We start from the raw sequence: 16,021 nt of genomic DNA, 5'->3' as shown, positions 1-16,021 counted from the left end.
CTCGGGGCGCCGCAGCCCGCCGGAGCATCGCCTGCTCCCGGGCCACCTGGCTGCTGCCGCCGCGCTGCGCCCCGGGTTTATCTCGGGTAAGCGCCGGGAGCCGTGCCGCGCTGCGGGCAGGCTGCAGCTACACGGAGCTGCTCCGTTCGCGCTGCGGGACCGGGAGTGGGACAGAGCCACGCGCCCACCCCGCATCGTGCCGGCCTGCGGCCAGGGGCAGCCGCCGGAGCGGCCCCAGCGGCCCGGGTCGAGTCGTGCCGAGCCGAGCCGGGCAGCCCCCGCCGCCCCTCGCCCCGAGCGCTCCCCGGCCGGGTCGGCCGGGTCCTAGCGCCGCTCGGGGCCGGGCTCCGCGGGTCCCCGCTTCTGCCGAGCCGGGCCGGGCCGGGCCAGGCCAGCCGCGCTCCGCAGGTGCGGCGGGATGGGGTTCTCCGGGCAAGAGCCCATCGGCTGGAAAAGCGCCGTCGGTCCTGCGGCAAACCCGGCGGGGCTCCCCTCCCGTCTACCCTCGTCTGACCAAATATTTGCGAGCACTCGCGGGCTGTGCTGAACTTTGAGACTTTCCCCGTGGCGCCGCCGGTGGGAGGGCGCCGACTGGCCCCGGGCACGCAGGGGGCGACGGCCCCGCTCCCCGCACATCCCCGGGAGGCTTCGGGCAGCTCGGGACCACCCCCCCCCCGAGGGCGCAGCCCAGCGCCGGGAGCCCGCCGAGCTCGGGGCGGCTGCCGGGGGCGGGCAGGCGGCTGTGCCCGGCCGGGGCGCTAAGACCCGGCTGCGCGGTGGTCAAAGGTTCCCGGCAGGAGGTGGACACTAGAGGGCGATCCCCGGCCCTGCTGCGGGGGTGTATATATACGGCTCACAGGACGCAGGCAAGCCACTAGCAACAGGGCAGGCAGGCAGCGAGCGGGGCTCGGCCGGGCTGGGGCGGGGGACGGGCTCCGGGCGCGCCGAGCCGCGCCGTGCCGTGCCGTGCCGTGCCGTGCCGCGCCGAGCTGAGCTGAGTCGTGCCGAGCCGAGCCGTGCCGCTCGCCGCCGGGGGACCGCGGGGTGCCGCGGGCTTGGCAGAGCCGCCGCCGCCGCCCCGTCCGAAACCTGGATTGCAGGAGCCCTTCACCATGCCCGGCAGACTGTAGGTGCTTCATGGAGCAAGCCAACTTCTACGAGGTCGATTCCCGGCCCCCGATGAGCAGCGGCCAGCACCACCAGCTCCAGACTCCCCTGCCCGGCAGCGCCTACAGCTACAGAGAGGCTCCCTCGGCGGCGGCACCTGCTGCGGGCGGCGCGGAGCTCGGCGACATCTGCGAGAACGAGAACTCCATCGACATCAGCGCCTACATCGACCCCGCCGCCTTCAACGACGAGTTCCTGGCCGACCTCTTCCAGCACAGCAAGCAGCAGGAGAAAGCCAAGGCCATCCTGGCCGGGGATTTCGACTTCCACAGCATGCATGGGGCCGGCGCCGCCGCCTCGGCGCCGGGGCACCAGCAGCAGCACCACCAGCAGCCGCTCTTCGGCTGCATGGCCAGCTACATGGACGGCAAGCTCGACCCGCTCTACGAGCGCATCGCCGCGCCGGGCTTGCGGCCGCTGGTGATCAAGCAGGAGCCCCGCGAGGAAGAGGAGGTCAAGTCGGCGGCCCTGTCGGCCCTCTACCCCCACCACGCCGCGCAGCAGCACCCCTCACACCTGCAGTACCAGATCGCCCACTGCGCCCAGACCACCATGCACCTCCAGCCCGGGCACCCCACGCCGCCCCCCACGCCCGTGCCCAGCCCGCACCACCCGCACCATCCGCACCCCCCGGGCGGCCTGCCCGCCGCCGGCGCGCTCAAGATGATGCCCGCGGACCACCGGAGCAAATCGAAAAAGACAGTGGACAAGAACAGCAACGAGTACCGGGTGCGCCGGGAGCGCAACAACATCGCGGTGCGCAAGAGCCGGGACAAGGCCAAGCAGCGCAACGTGGAGACGCAGCAGAAGGTGCTGGAGCTCACCACCGACAACGAGCGGCTGCGGAAGCGGGTGGAGCAGCTCACCCGGGAGCTGGAGACTCTGCGGGGCATCTTCAGGCAGCTGCCCGAGAGCTCCCTGGTGAAGGCCATGGGCAGCTGCGCCTAGCGCCGGGACTGCGGGGCGCCGCCGAGCTGCCACGCTCACATACATATACATATATATATATATATATTATATATACTGGAGCGCAGCGATCTCAGATTGTTGGGGGGTTGTTTTTTTGTTTTTGTTCAGTTCTTTTTTTTTTCCTTTTTTTTTTTTTTGAACAATTAACGACCAATAAAAGAAGCCAGGCAGCTGTAGTATTAAAAAGGTTTGTGCCTTAGGGATGACACATGAATAAGCTGAAAACATGGTGGGTTTTATAAGGAGAGAGGCGAGGGGAAGGAAGAAATAAAAAGCCCACGTGTCTACACAGGGTAAATAACAATAATAATAATAGTAATAAAGCACATATAGCATCCCAGATGTGCCTTAAAAGCTGGCTGCAGGAGCTCTGGGGCTTTCTGTGCCCCAGCCTGGCAGGGTGCAAGGAAGCAGGGTGAGGGCCAGAGGGGCTGGCGCTGAGGAGGAGCAGGCAGCAGGGAGCACAGGCAGCAGGGCCCGACGCCTCTTGGAGCAGCGGGAGACAGCTGGGGGGCCCCATCCTGGCCCCAGTGCCTTCAGGCCACCCCGGGACCGATGGACACAGCCTGGACTGCCGGAGCAGCAGCTTGCGAGGGAGCACGGTGAGCTCCCTGTCTCAAAAGGAAGAGCGGCAGCGTCTTGTACTGTATGTCACGACATGGCGAAGCACAAGTGAATAAATACCTATCGATGCGGGTATTTACTATGAACTGTCAGTGTATTTTGCTTTATTCCAGGACATTCAGCTCTTCTCCAAGTCTCTGTCTGTCCAAGCTGTGCCTCATGTAATGTGAAAGCCTTTCCGTGTATACTAGCTACACTTTATTTTTATTGCATTACTTAGATCTTTGCCATCACATGACTTTCTTATCTGGTGACAGAGACTATGCCCTTGTGCTGCAACGTTATTTTATTATTTGTGTGGGTGGGTGAGTGCGAGTGTGCGCTGCGCTGCCTCCAGCGCGGGCCCGGGCCGGCCGCTGCCTCCCCGCCGCAGCACCTTTGGACTCCGGAGCTTATCCCCGGCAGAGAGCGGAAAAAAAAAAAAAAAAAAAAAAAAAGAAAGAAAAGAAAAGAAAAGAAAAGAAACAACACACAAACAAACCAGCCCAAACAAAACCCCTTCGCCGGAGCGCTCGTAGCTGGAGCAGGGCAGCAAGTCGGCCCGGGGCCGGGGCAGCGGGAGGGCAGCGCCGGGGCGTGCGTGTGCGGGGGGCGTGTGCGCCGCGGGTGGGTACCCAGCGGTGGGGTTGGGGATTGTTGGGGGGGAGGGAGGGCTGCATATAAAGTTTGTCCGAAGTCCTGGTTACACTCATAAATAAACAGCATATATTCGACCATAACCGCCCGCCTCTCCGTGTGGTGCCACTTCTTCCCCGCGGGCTGAGCCGTGCCGGCCGGCTCCGCCAGCTGCCGGCTCTCCTGCCCCGAGCCACGAACGCACGGCAGCTCCCCGCACGCCGCCGCTGGGTGCCGCGGAGCCGGCCGCCTCGCTCGGGCCGGGGCGGGCAGGGCCCCGCAGCGCTCCCGGCTCCCGGCCCGGCCGCTCTCCTCCCTTTCCCTCCCCTCCCCCGGGGAGTTTCGCCCCAGCCGGCCCGGGCCCACAGACACCGCTCTGGGGCTCCCGGCCGGCCGCGGGGCCAGCCCCGGCCGCCGAGCACGGGCGGGCGGCACCGCCGCGGGTCCCCGCCCCGCTCCGCTCCGCTCCGCCTCGCCGCGGCCGGGGCCGGGGCTGGGCCGTGAGGGGAGGTGGCGGGAGGCCCGGCGGCGATAGGGCGCGAGGGCTCCGCCCCGGCGGCTGCCAGCGGCGGGGCCGGGCCGGGCTGCGGGGCCGCGCCGCCCGCGCCAGGCACCGGGTGTAGAGGGGGGGGAGGCCGAGAGGGGCGGCGGGCGGGAAGGTAAGGGGCGGCATGCTCGCCGTGCTGGGCACCGAGAGTCGGGGGCTTGTCCCTGCCCCGCGGAGCCGGGACTCCGGGGCACGAAGGGAAGGAGAAGGAGAAGGGGAAAGGGAAGGGGAGAAGGAAGAGGAAAGAGGAAAGGGAAGGGGAAGAGAAGGCTCTGCGGAACACACCGTGGCAGTCCATGAGGATGGATCAGAGGGACATGAATGTGGACCAGAATCAAGGATTTCACTTTCCAGTTAGGTTCAAACCAAGGGATTGATAGCGCGTACTTTTCCAAGGGGAGAATCGAGTTCTACTTGCACTGGGCAAAACCAATGTTTTTTACGTGTGTTTCCTCCTTCCCCCAGCCCTTCAGAGCTGGGCTCCCATCACGGGTGATGCGCCTCCCTAAGTAATGCTGTCCAACGTGTAAAGTGGGGAAACGCTGTTATCATCTGAGCAAAGATTATTGCAGGGTATATGTGGGAGGGACTGTAATCTGGTGGTTAGAGCATGGGAATACAGTCCTGATCGTTTGAGTTATGTTCTGAACTGTGACTCACTCTGTGTGTGTGTGTGGTTTCAGCAAATCACTTACGGCCTCAGACAAAGCAGATTTTTCCATTAATTTAAATGAACTATAGATTAGGCAGGTCTTCAGCGGCAGAAGAATCAACCATGTTGTGATTCAAAATTAAGATCACCTATCTACCACACAGGTGTTTCAATAGTTATATAAACATAGCGTGCTACGGAATATTAGGAAGAGTAAATTATTGATAGCAGAAAAGTGTTTAGAGATGCTTGCCTTAAACACAGTGCCAGAGTGAACAGCGTGCCCCAGTCCTAACCCAAACCACGGGCTGAGCCCTGACGAAAGGCTCTCACAGCACGGTGCTCTCTGCAGCCTGGGTCTGTGCTGGCAGCCCCTTCCCACTGCAATTTTGTGTTTTCTCTTGCTCTCCAGCAAGAGGCTGAGCTTTTGACAGGGCCGCAAGTCATTGCCCAGATGAGGAAGGTCTCACAGCAGTGTGTACAGGGATGTTTGCCCTCACACAGCAGAATCACAGAAAGCAGTGCTCCATCTCTCTGAAAGGACAGAGGACTTTACAGCCATCCTGCCTCCCAGCTGGGAGTGGGAGAGCAGGCCCCTGCTACTGCAGATTGAGCTGTCAGATTTCCTCCTCTGGGGGGAAGTGGCAGGGGTCGGCAAATCTGGAGAGCAAAGGCTGAGCCTCACCCTGGAGAGCATTATGAATTATTCCACCAGCATGGTGGGCTGTGGTCACACCATCAGCTTCTGCAGTGTGCCAGCCATGAGGGCAGGTGGTCACCCTGCTAGGACACGTTGGCTCCAGCAACAGCGTCCTGCCAGCCTGGGCAAGGGGACACAGGTATGGGCTGGCGTTAACTCGGGTACGGTGTCTGTCTCTGTCGTAAAGGTGACTTGACGAGTAACGCAAGAACATTTGTCAGAGCTGTTTCCTTGAATGGAGGAATGCTGTGTGTGACCCCATGTCTTGCCCTCATAGTGGCATATGAACCAAACTGTTCTCGGTAGCATTTGGGTGTGCATTAGGGGCAATAGGCAATGGAAAGGGTTTTTATCAGCTGTCTGGTCCAAAGATCACAGAATAGTTGGAAGGGATAGCTGGAGACGTCTGGGGATCATCTTGACCAGTGGATTAAGTGCCAACAGGCACCAGGCTGTGCTGCTCCGGACGCAGTGGCAGCAGGGACTGCCCTGCAGCAGGGTGCTGTAAGCAGCATGGTGAGCCTGCATGGCTGTGGGCAGCAGCTGGCCTCGTACGCAGTCGTCCCGCTCACCTCCCTGCACACACATCCGCTGCACCAGGATCAGTTATCCTGACTCGGCCAAGGGCTTGAGCAGTTCTGGCACTGGCTGGGTGCTGTGGATGGGTGCACACTTGGACGTGTTCATCTTTACAGCTTGGGGGGGGGGGGGGGGGGGGGCTTGTTGAAAGTTTCCTCCTGAGCCTGTTCCTGTGTGCAGTCCTGCTACAATGCTGCCAGCCCCTGCCCGTCCCAACACACAGTTCCACGGCGGCGGTGCAGCCCTTCCTCCTCCACCCCGTGCCCTCGTCATCCCCAGGCCTGGGGCTGGGGACACGGAGGGGGCGAGACGTGGGGGTGGGCAGCGATCACATGCTAGGAGGGTGCGGGGAGGAAGGGAGTAGTTGTCTGCTAGCACTGTGTACAGAGTTGAGAGGTTGCTCATGATCGTAACAAAGTCCTGCAGTCTGGAGTGGCTCAGGGTGGGGGAGGAACATCAAGATTTCTCAGTGATTTTTTTTTTTCCACTGCAGTGGGGGAATTACCCCAAAGGAGATCGTCTTCTCCACCTGTTTCAAGTTTTTAGAGGTTAAGAGACAGTTTCTGGAGTACTCCACAACAATTCCCATACTGAAAAGGGGGCAGTGGAAGATCCTTGCTGTTAGGAGAAAGCAGGTGTTTCTCCATGCTATGTGCTGGCTGGGTTTGACCCAATTTGGTGGTGAAAACAATGACGAATGTCTAATTGAGTAAAGGGTGGAGGAACAGGCCCACTGCCCTCTCTTGGCTAAGCCAAAAATAATGTTTTATACATTGACATCTGTGGTTCTGGCCTTCTCTTTGGTCCCCTGTAATGAAATCCTCATTTATACAAGTGAAATTCCATACAAACACACAGCTTGTGTGGAAACATCCATGTGTAAGTATGATTTGCTGCACCTTATCTGAGGTCCAGCATTTTAAAGCCAAGACAACACTTAGTGGGAATAGGTATACCACAAGAAACTTCAGAAGAATCAGAAAGTCAGTTCAGATAATTCCTTCCAGTCTGTATTATATTATTAATATTTTTTAAGGTAATACTAAGAGTCTCAAACGTAGACTGGATCTGAAGAGAAAAAGTCAGACCTTATCCCAAAGAGTTAACAGTTTTGGTGGAAAATCAGCACTCATATATCCAGAGTAACCCAGTTCTGTGTAGGTAGCCTGAAATAAAAATCAGCTTTTGGTATACATATATAGAAATATGTATGTCAGTTCCATTATGAGGCTTCTCCTTGAGCTGGTAAAGGCAGCACGGTCACCCTGCTGCCTGCTGGGTACTGTGCTGGGGACTTCCATAAACGCTCCCTCTGTGCGGGAGCAGTGGGCTGATGTTCCAAGGAGTATGTGGCTGTAACTCCTTAACTGGAAGGGAATCCTCACAAAGGGAATCCGATTCATTTACTCTAAATATTTAAGTGCAATTTTCGTAGTTTAACATCGTATTCTACTGCAGTATTGCATCTTGCCTCCAGAATTAATAGTTAACCACTGAGAAAGACAGGTCTGGCAGAATGGAAATCAGGCATTATATTATCCCATGAGTCATGTACGTACAGAGAACCAAACAAGTGTCAGCCAATGGCTTTGAGCCCAAAATATGTCAAAGATGAGATGCGTATCTTCATTTATATTAAGGAGATAGAAAGCTTGTTGCTGTTCCCATTAAACAGGTTGGAGTCCTGCCACTGACTGCAGTGAGAACAGGATTGGGCCCATGCAGCAGGCACTGGCTCTGGTTACCTGCACTGACTGTATTTTTTGTGCAGCAGGGGCAACTTACATTTTAACAACCGTTCCTAGTCAACAGGAGATTCAAGACTTGCCCTAGTTTAAGACATTATTCCCTCCTTTACTGGACGCATCGGTTTCTCCTTTGAAATATGAGGATGCTTGGTAGGAGGCAGCAATGGAAGCTTTTCTGGGTGCAGCTTCACTGGGAGTCAGGAGCAAGTGACTGAGGAGAGGGGTTAGCACATCTCCTGTTATGAGCAGGGTTTTTGTGATTTCTAATTATTTACATTAAAAAAGAGCCACAGTTAGGAATTAACCCTGCTTTAGGCATTCAAACCATTTCCCTTGGCAAAATCCCACTGGAGTTAGGGAAGGTCTTGACTGAACAAATACCTCAAAATGTTTCAGAACATTTTGCATACGGTGGGACTTCTGTACCTCAGTTTTCGCACTCTAGATATTCCCTCTGCAGTGCCTAATGCATCTGGCTGTAGATCTGCCTCAAGAACCAAATAAAACTCAGGCTACTAATACATATTGGATCCACCACGTGATTTGTACTAGTGTTCCTCAGGGAGAGGAGATAACACAACCAAATACCAGTAAATACACCCCAACTGGTAACTGGGAGATCAGGGCTGACTGCCAAACCTGCTGTTGGTCACTGAGTCTCACATATTCTAGCTTTCATCATATGCAACTGTACAGTCATCTCTGTCAGATATGTGTCATTTTCATTATGTTGTCATTTATACTTCAGGTTTCTCTTTGGTGGAACACAATTCAGTTTCATGCGGGGATTGGTGGACTAGGAATGTATATTCATGAACTTAAAAAAAAATTATTTTCACATTTTTATTGACGTGCCAGTTCAGTTAAAACACTGTTGACAGAGTCAGGCTGAAACGAGTATTTGTTGTTGACTCATAATTGTGAAAATTAGCATTTAGACTTCTCGTAAAATAGTATAAAATCTGGAAGTCTGTGTGCAAGTGCTGCTTGCTTCATTCCAGTCAGCAGCCCTCCCGTGTTGACTGGAACTCAGGCTAAATTCCAAAAGAATGGGACTAGCAATGTTTTCATACCAACATTTTCTTGACCTATCTTATTATTGGTTACAGAATTGGCTTATTCCCATTGTAGCTGAAGGCAGGGGTAAAGGAGGGATTGCTGTTCGTGCAATAAAGCTAAGGTTTGATTCTCTGGTCTGCAGTTTTAAGAACAGCACTGTATTATTTGGCTCGCTGAGTGAAGAATGTATATAAAAAGTATTGGCAACATTTATTTTAAAAAGTCAATATATGATTACCACATGAAAGCATCAAGTTTTGATTGTAAGTGAACATGTAGGTAATGTAAATAAATAAAGCTCTAGGCATACTGTTTAATGTTTACATTGTGAGCAATAACATTTGCAAATATCCCATCAAGAATTCTGAGTTGATAAAACCAATTTAAAAGCAGCCTTTGCTAAGGCAAATTCCAAGTGGGTATTTCATGAGACCTGTAACAACACATAGGACATTACATAATAGGTAAAGAATGACGTTCACATTTTGAGTTATCTCACGTAACTTATTTTGTAATGTCATGGCCAAGTGGTGTTGGAAATGTGATTCTTTAGCTGTCAGTAATACAACTGTAAATTTTTGAAGCTAATTTGTATATGGATGATTTCCTTAGAATTATAAACAGTGGCAGATGTTTCTTGACACTGCTGGTGTTCGTACTTTTGTTCAGTAGCTGGGTGCATTTCTCAGTGTTACGTCAGTGACCTGAATTATCCCTGCAAGAGCTCACGAGCAGCATTGAGAGAGTGCTCTTGTATTTGTTGTAGTGAATGAAATTTGTTCTTTCTGTAGCCCTGTAGGAGAAGACCTAAAATAATGAAAGTGTTTTAGGGCTCAAAGGAACAGTATGTATTTTGGTAGGAAAATGTGATACGGAGGGGAAGGTAGAGAAGAGAGAAGACAGACAGCTGCTGTTGGGGTGCAGAGCTGAGGACATTTGGAGTTTGCTTCTGCTGGTGACAAAAGTCACATCATCTTTACAAAAGTCACATCATCATTCAGGGCTGGGAGGAAATATTCGAAGGAAGGAAGGTCTGAGGGGGAGCCAGCTGTTCAACTGCTGTAAGAGGGCCTAGTGCTTGAAAAGGTACCCAGCTGAAGCCTGTGGTGTGTGCACTTGGTGATGGCAGACAGGGAGTAGGCGTGCTGAGACCATTATTTTTGTAGCTTTCATGCTATACAATATAATGTGTTTATTTAGAAAAGCATATTTTTTGCCCCAGTCAGAGTCATTTCCCATGAAAAGCAAAAGTGCTCTTGCTGGAGGACTGCTGGGTTTTGTGAAATATGAGAACGACGAGAAAAGTTTCAGTAAAGTTTGAAACGTAGGGGAATCCTTCGCTGCATTTCTTCCATCACAGGAGTCCCACCCAGAATTCCAGTGCGATGGGAGCATGGGGCAAGGGAACAACAGTTCATGTCTTGAGTATGTGCATGTCCTGGGCACATTTCTGTGATGTACAACATGAAATTGGTCTTCTCACTGGGGGAGGAAACACATAGATGCAAGTGAGACTGGCTAGCAGATATTAGCATGTAACACAGACATGGGACATCAGCTTTTATAGACAATTCCTTAGTTAGGGTTTAAAATGCAAAATTACCTTCTGATATTGCCATTTTAGAGCAGCAAACTTGCCCTGTTAGCACTCATGAATCCCAGTGACAGCACTTGCATGGCTGTGTGTGCACAGCACAGCTAATGAGTTTATATTGTTACTGTAGTTCGTATGAAAATTATTTTTACACACTGAAAATCTGGTGCGTTGTTATGCATGTGAAGGAAGCTGTTATTTACCTGTATGTACACTCTTCTGATTTGGATAGGTAAATCTAATTTTTCTTTAAAATCTTGCATTCTACTTAAAGTGCAGGTCAAAGGATTACAGGATTTTTCAAGCCAAATTGTATTTTGAAGAAATTAAAATGTATAGGCTATATAAAGTTCCTTTAAAATGAGCTTTCTAGATTTCATATGTGACTGCATTAGAGTCTATAATCTGTTGGCACTTACGACTTCTAGACCTTTGCAATTTCAGTAATTTTATGTGCTAATAAATGGCTCGTAGGCAGCTCCCTCTTACCAGCCAAAACAATAATACTGACTGAATCGGGAGAGGTTTTTTTTTTTTTAAAAAAAAAAAAAAAGAAAAAAAAAAAAGAGAGAACAAAATGTGGAGATGTTTTTGTTCGGTGTTTTGATCTTATACCCTTTTAGTTTAGAGCACTTGAGATAGATTTTCAAGCTTTTTCATTACGTTCATGTTTTTTAATAAAAAAAGCATTAATTCCTATGAGGTCAGGGAAACATCATTTGCCTTGAGAGCTGTGATCAGGTCATAAGCTGTGCGTACAGCTGCGTATCGTCTTGCTTACCAGAGCTGAGCTGATGCATATGACTTGGCCAGCGCACATCTGGCCGCACTGCTGCAGATACCTGAAGGCTTTGAGCCTGCGGGATGCCCAGCGTTCATTCAGCTCACACAGGTGGGTGCTACAAAGCACCTGTGTGAGGAAAGCCTGCTCGATGCTTCCAGCACGGTTCTTGTTTAGAGGTGGGGTTGGGGTCCTGGCAGCCAGGGGATGGGTGCGTGTGCCAGGCTCCATCCAGAGGCACAGAGGGTAACAAGCCTGGACTACCTTAACTGCGAAAGAGTGACTCAGCTGTTTCTGCAAAGTTTTGAGTTTCAGCAGAATATTTTTTCCGCTATGCTGACAGCTTTTCCACCCACGTATTGCAAATGTGGCTTCGTGCCATAGAGGTATTTTAGGATTATAAAGTCTAGAGTAAATTTTTAGCATTACGTATGAAAAAGGTGCCTTCTGGATCTTGCAATGTGCAGGTTTGTGTATGGAGTGGGGGAGCAGGGGAATTCTTTGTAAATCCCAAGGCTTGGGGGAGATACGTTCCCGTCTATCATTTACCTATTTTTATTTATTCCACTGGAACCTAGTCAATGATGTTCTCAGCCCACCTGTATCTACAGAAATAGAACTACGTTGAAATCCCCCCAAGTTTTGGCAGTGCTTTCATTGTGGGGCAGAGTTAGTCACTCACACACCTGGTATATACTGTTCCTTTCTTGATCCTGTTATTGTAAGGCATTCCCAAACAATCCTGCAGGGAAAATAAAGTGTAGAGAGATATACAGGGAATTAAAACAAATAAAATGCAGAAGGTTTCTTAACCTGTCAAGTGTATTGCAGTGTTCAGTGAGTTACTGTACTCAGCTGAAGATGAAACTGGATGGAGTGTGCTTGTGATATTTTTCCAGCACATTGAGCCCCTACATGCAAATAGATCCAGCCTGCTCTGAGCCAGTCGTTTGTCGGTCCTTTGTGTAAGACCGTGACCCTCACTGTCTGTGGGTGCTGTGTGGATCAGGCATGGGAGGACCGATTTTGGAGGAGGACAGTTAGGAGCTGGGGTTGTGCTTGGTCGTGTATGTGTTTGGGCAATCCAGCTGGTTTGTCAAATCCAAAGGTTTGTCACAATTGTTTTATGCCACAAATGCTGATACAGCAGCAAAAGCCACTATCAAGGGCTTCACCACATGATGGGACTGGAGAAGAGAAAGAGCAGAAGTCTGGAGAAGTGATGTTAGTGACCAGTAACCACCACTCTATGGCAGATCACTCTTGTGAAGCCAGCAGGGCTATGGCTTCTTTTGACTCTGTGTCAGCTGAAGGAGCAGTAATTCACTCGCGATGTCTGCAGCAGTCCTCAGCTTTCTGTGGGGTTTGGATTTTGGGGTTTGGGTCTTTGTTTTGGTTTGGTCTTTTATGAAGTAACTTCCAAAGAAAAGATGTAATACAAAATGACAGCATATATTAAGCATAAAAGCATTACTGTCCTCTGGGAGCTGTCGGAGAAGCAAACACAGAGCCACTGAAATGCAACCCCACCAGCTGGCCTAAGTGCTGCCGGCAGGTCAGCAAATCTCTGCGGTCATTGCTGGGCAGATCTAAGGGAGCCAAAGGGACAAGTGACTCTTGTCCTTGGCTAGCAGGGAGCCGCCAGCCAGGGGAACAAGCTCACCCTTTGTTTCACCCTCAGGCTGCAAACGGATCAGGAAATCAGCCCTTCCAGCACCTTGCGCTGGATGCTGATCATGTTTTCCCTGTGTCACAACAAGGCGGCTTGGTTCCTCCACCGTTTGATGCATTAGTGTTCAGAGAAAGGGGAAGAGTCCTGCTCGATTGCTAGAGCCCCAGCTTGGCAGAGCTTATCGCTCTGGGCTGAGTCTGGAGATTTGTGAGCCTGAAATTCAAAGTGAAACTCGGTGGATGTGAGTGCCATGGGAACCAGAGCAAGCCGGAGGTTTGCATGGATCCCCTTAGGGTTAGAGCTGCCGAGTTTCATACGGTGCTAGAAAAAAAAAATACAGTGTCTCTGGAAAAAAAATCTGTCTGTGTCTTGAGGCAACTGCGGGCACCTCCAGCCAGCACCTGATTCACTAGTGAACAGTTACCTACGAGGCATTTCAGCTGGCAGACACTTGTCCTAGGCGCCGCAGGCCGTGAGGGCTGTTCTCGGTTTAATCTATTTTTAATGTGGCGCCTTATTCCAAACTGCTGAGTTCTCACATTCCCAAGCTGTCATGGTAATAGGATTGTGCAGTCTTATTGGCTAAAGTTTTCCACCCCAAGTGCCAAAAGTTAGGCTCCTAAATCCATATTCAAATTTCTAAATGAGGCTGATGAATCCCGCAGGAGTCAGTAGGAACTGGACGTGGTGCGCACCTTGGAAAATAACCCAGGCCATTAGATGCATGAGCAAAGCCTTGCTGTAGGCACCCAGGCTTTCAGATGTGGGACACCATATGAATTGACTGAGCCCAAACTACGAGGATGTATCCCCAAAGGTCAGAAAGGTTCAAGTGCAGGTTCTGTGTTCAGCCCTGCTGTGCCTGTTGTGAGATGAAACTTTACAGCCGGTGACTGTGTGAGCTGTTTTGTGCTGTGCAGGATGCTTTGAAGGGGCAGGCTTAAAAGCAACCCATCTCCTTCCTAGTGCGCTGGTCTTTTTTTCTTGATTGGCTGTGAGCGTCAATGTGAAGGAGGGAGGTGAGGTTAAACAAGTGGGAATTTTGTCAGAGATTTGGAAATGGAGTGCGTTCAAAATCGTGGCAAATAGCAGAGAGCAACAGCGTGCCTATCCCTTTCATTGGCTTCCTGTCTGTGCTACTTCCATACCCGTGATCTAACGCTGCATATTTTTACTCTGCTACCTTCTTCTGCTATTCTATTTGTAGCACCCTGCTAGACTTGTTTCCAAGCCAATCCAAAATTCTTCTGAAACTCCCCGTGCTAACAGCGACGTGAAAGCAGAACTCTGCAGTGGCTGCAGCAGCTATGCTGGGGGTTTAGCTTTAGTGGAGTGGTGGTGGTCACTTCAGCCCTCCAAGTTAGACTGAAAATGGAAATGCCATCTGCCAAGAGAAACAGCTTACAAAAATTGCATTACGTTGCTTGTTTTTCATGACAGGCCTGAAAATATGTTACATGGAATTACCGGCCAACACTTGAAACGTGTTCTTTTATTGCTTTGTTTTGTGTGGAAGGCTTGTTTGCTTGTTGTTGGTATTGAAAGATAACACATAAGGCTGCAAAAGTACAATGCATTTTCATCCAGAATTTATTTATTACACTTTAAAGAGGGTTTTACTGCAGTATGAAAATATCAAGTCATTTTTTCTCCCATTTTCTACAAAGGGGGAAGAAGCAGTTTTCAGTGTCCTGTCCCACTGTCTCAAAGGTAAAAGCTTTGAGAAGTCAAAACCAGTTCCCACAGAACATTGCCATTCACTAGCCAAAGGACCCACAAAGCTTCAGCAAACCACATCCGTTCACCCAAAGAGCACAGATGGAGTGGCAGACCCTTGTTCTGGTCATGGCCCTCGGGCACCCCATCACCGAGCCCTCAGGGAGGTGCTAAGTGGCTGCTGGCCCGCGGATGCCAGGCTCACTGCAGGGCACGGGGCTATGAACAGTGAGTGCGGCGCTGTCTCACCATAAAGCCAGACCCTAAAACCAAAAGCAGAGCTGATGTGCTCAGGCTTCCCAAGCACAAAGCATGTTTGATATCCAGAGGTCAGCCTGAAAATATGGGTGTTTCTGATTTTTTTTTTCCCACTCTTGCCTCCCTTGCCATCCCATCAGAGCATAGAAACCCCACTCAGGGCTTCATGCTCAAGTCCTCTGAGGACTCCAAGCCCAGAGTCTTCTCCCCAGGGGCAGTGCCAGCAATACCACTGAAGTGAGAGAGCAGTGCTCCTTCCTTCTGGCTGGTGTCTGTCTTCTAAGTCACTGTCTTTTATTTTAGAGCATTCGCTGAGGAAGTGGGAGACCTGGGTTCAATGCGTTCCTCAATCTGCGAGCGCTTGTCTCTCACTTCCCATGAGAGTGTCTAACTGCCAGCCGATCAGCTATTCCGGGTGAAGCTCCTCAGAGTGAAACCTGCATGAAACCTCCACTAAACGGATGTTTGCTCTCTCCGTCCTGCTGGTGGTGGGCAGCTCCTGGGTTAAACAATTGGAGCTCTGTGCTGAGAGGAGCCTCAGGATGCATTTGGCTTGCTTGGAGCTGGTTTGCAAGACCCCCACCTCGGGGCTCAGGAAAGGGGTGTCTGTGTCTCTGTATGCCCATGGAGGCCAGTGTAAAATGCAGCTCCTTGGAGATGCTGTTCTGGGCAGGTGTGCCAGCAGAAAATGTGAATGTGAGCCAAGGAGAGACCACAGAGTGCAGGTGGCTGAGAGACAGGGACCTCTGTGAATCTGGACTTCAGTGCCTGAGCTCAGTTAAGTCTAAAAGCGAAGTCTGGTTTTAAGCACTCAGGGCGTTTATTGGTGGCAGCTCCTTAAAGCTCAGCTCTGCATTTGGATCCCTCCTGGGCACAGACCCTGGCAGATCAGCCAGGATCTCTGCCGCTGCTTCGATAAACATTTCCAAGGTTTATTAAATGTGCTCGATGACGTTCTTTTGTGGAGACAGTAATTTGACAGTCATCACGTGAGAAACTCAGGATTTGCCATCTGGCCTGGCAAGACTTTTTTCTTCTCACCATTAATTAAACTGACGTTATTGCAAACTTTTATTATGGTGGTTATGATTTGGCCTGCGATAACGCTGGGGCTAGTACTGAGGCATGCAAAGTACCTTCCACTCGCGTGACGTTAGCGGGAGGTGCAGCTGAGCACCTCGCTGGACTCCAGTGTCAGCTCCAATAACAAAATTTCTGAGCCGATTCCTGTGAGCCCCACTCAGGCACCTTCCCCTGGAGCGGGTTCTTCTGGTTCTGAGGGGATAGTTTCACAAGTGGGAAGACGTAGCTCGGGGGGAGGAAGGGGGCAGCTGCTCGGC

At 51.6% G+C, this 16,021-nt stretch overlaps 1 protein-coding gene across 1 annotated transcript; it reads left to right on the top strand.

Moving 5' to 3' along the window:
* The first annotated feature begins 888 nt into the window (after positions 1-888).
* CEBPA (CCAAT enhancer binding protein alpha) lies at positions 889-3,225 on the top strand. Its single transcript, XM_082769818.1, has one exon. It carries the CDS (start codon positions 1,138-1,140, stop codon positions 2,113-2,115), a length of 978 nt encoding a protein of 325 aa, XP_082625944.1. The 5' UTR covers positions 889-1,137; the 3' UTR covers positions 2,116-3,225.
* Positions 3,226-16,021: the final 12,796 nt, after the last annotated feature.

This window comes from Aythya marila (genome assembly GCF_965140915.1).
Source record: "Aythya marila genome assembly, chromosome: 12".
Taxonomy (NCBI): domain Eukaryota; kingdom Metazoa; phylum Chordata; class Aves; order Anseriformes; family Anatidae; genus Aythya; species Aythya marila.
This window is presented reverse-complemented; position numbering and strand designations above follow the sequence as displayed.

Excerpts from the sequence above, each read along its gene's own strand:
- CEBPA (XM_082769818.1), top strand. The coding sequence starts at position 1,138 with ATGGAGCAAGCCAACTTCTACGAGGTCGATTCCCGGCCCCCGATGAGC.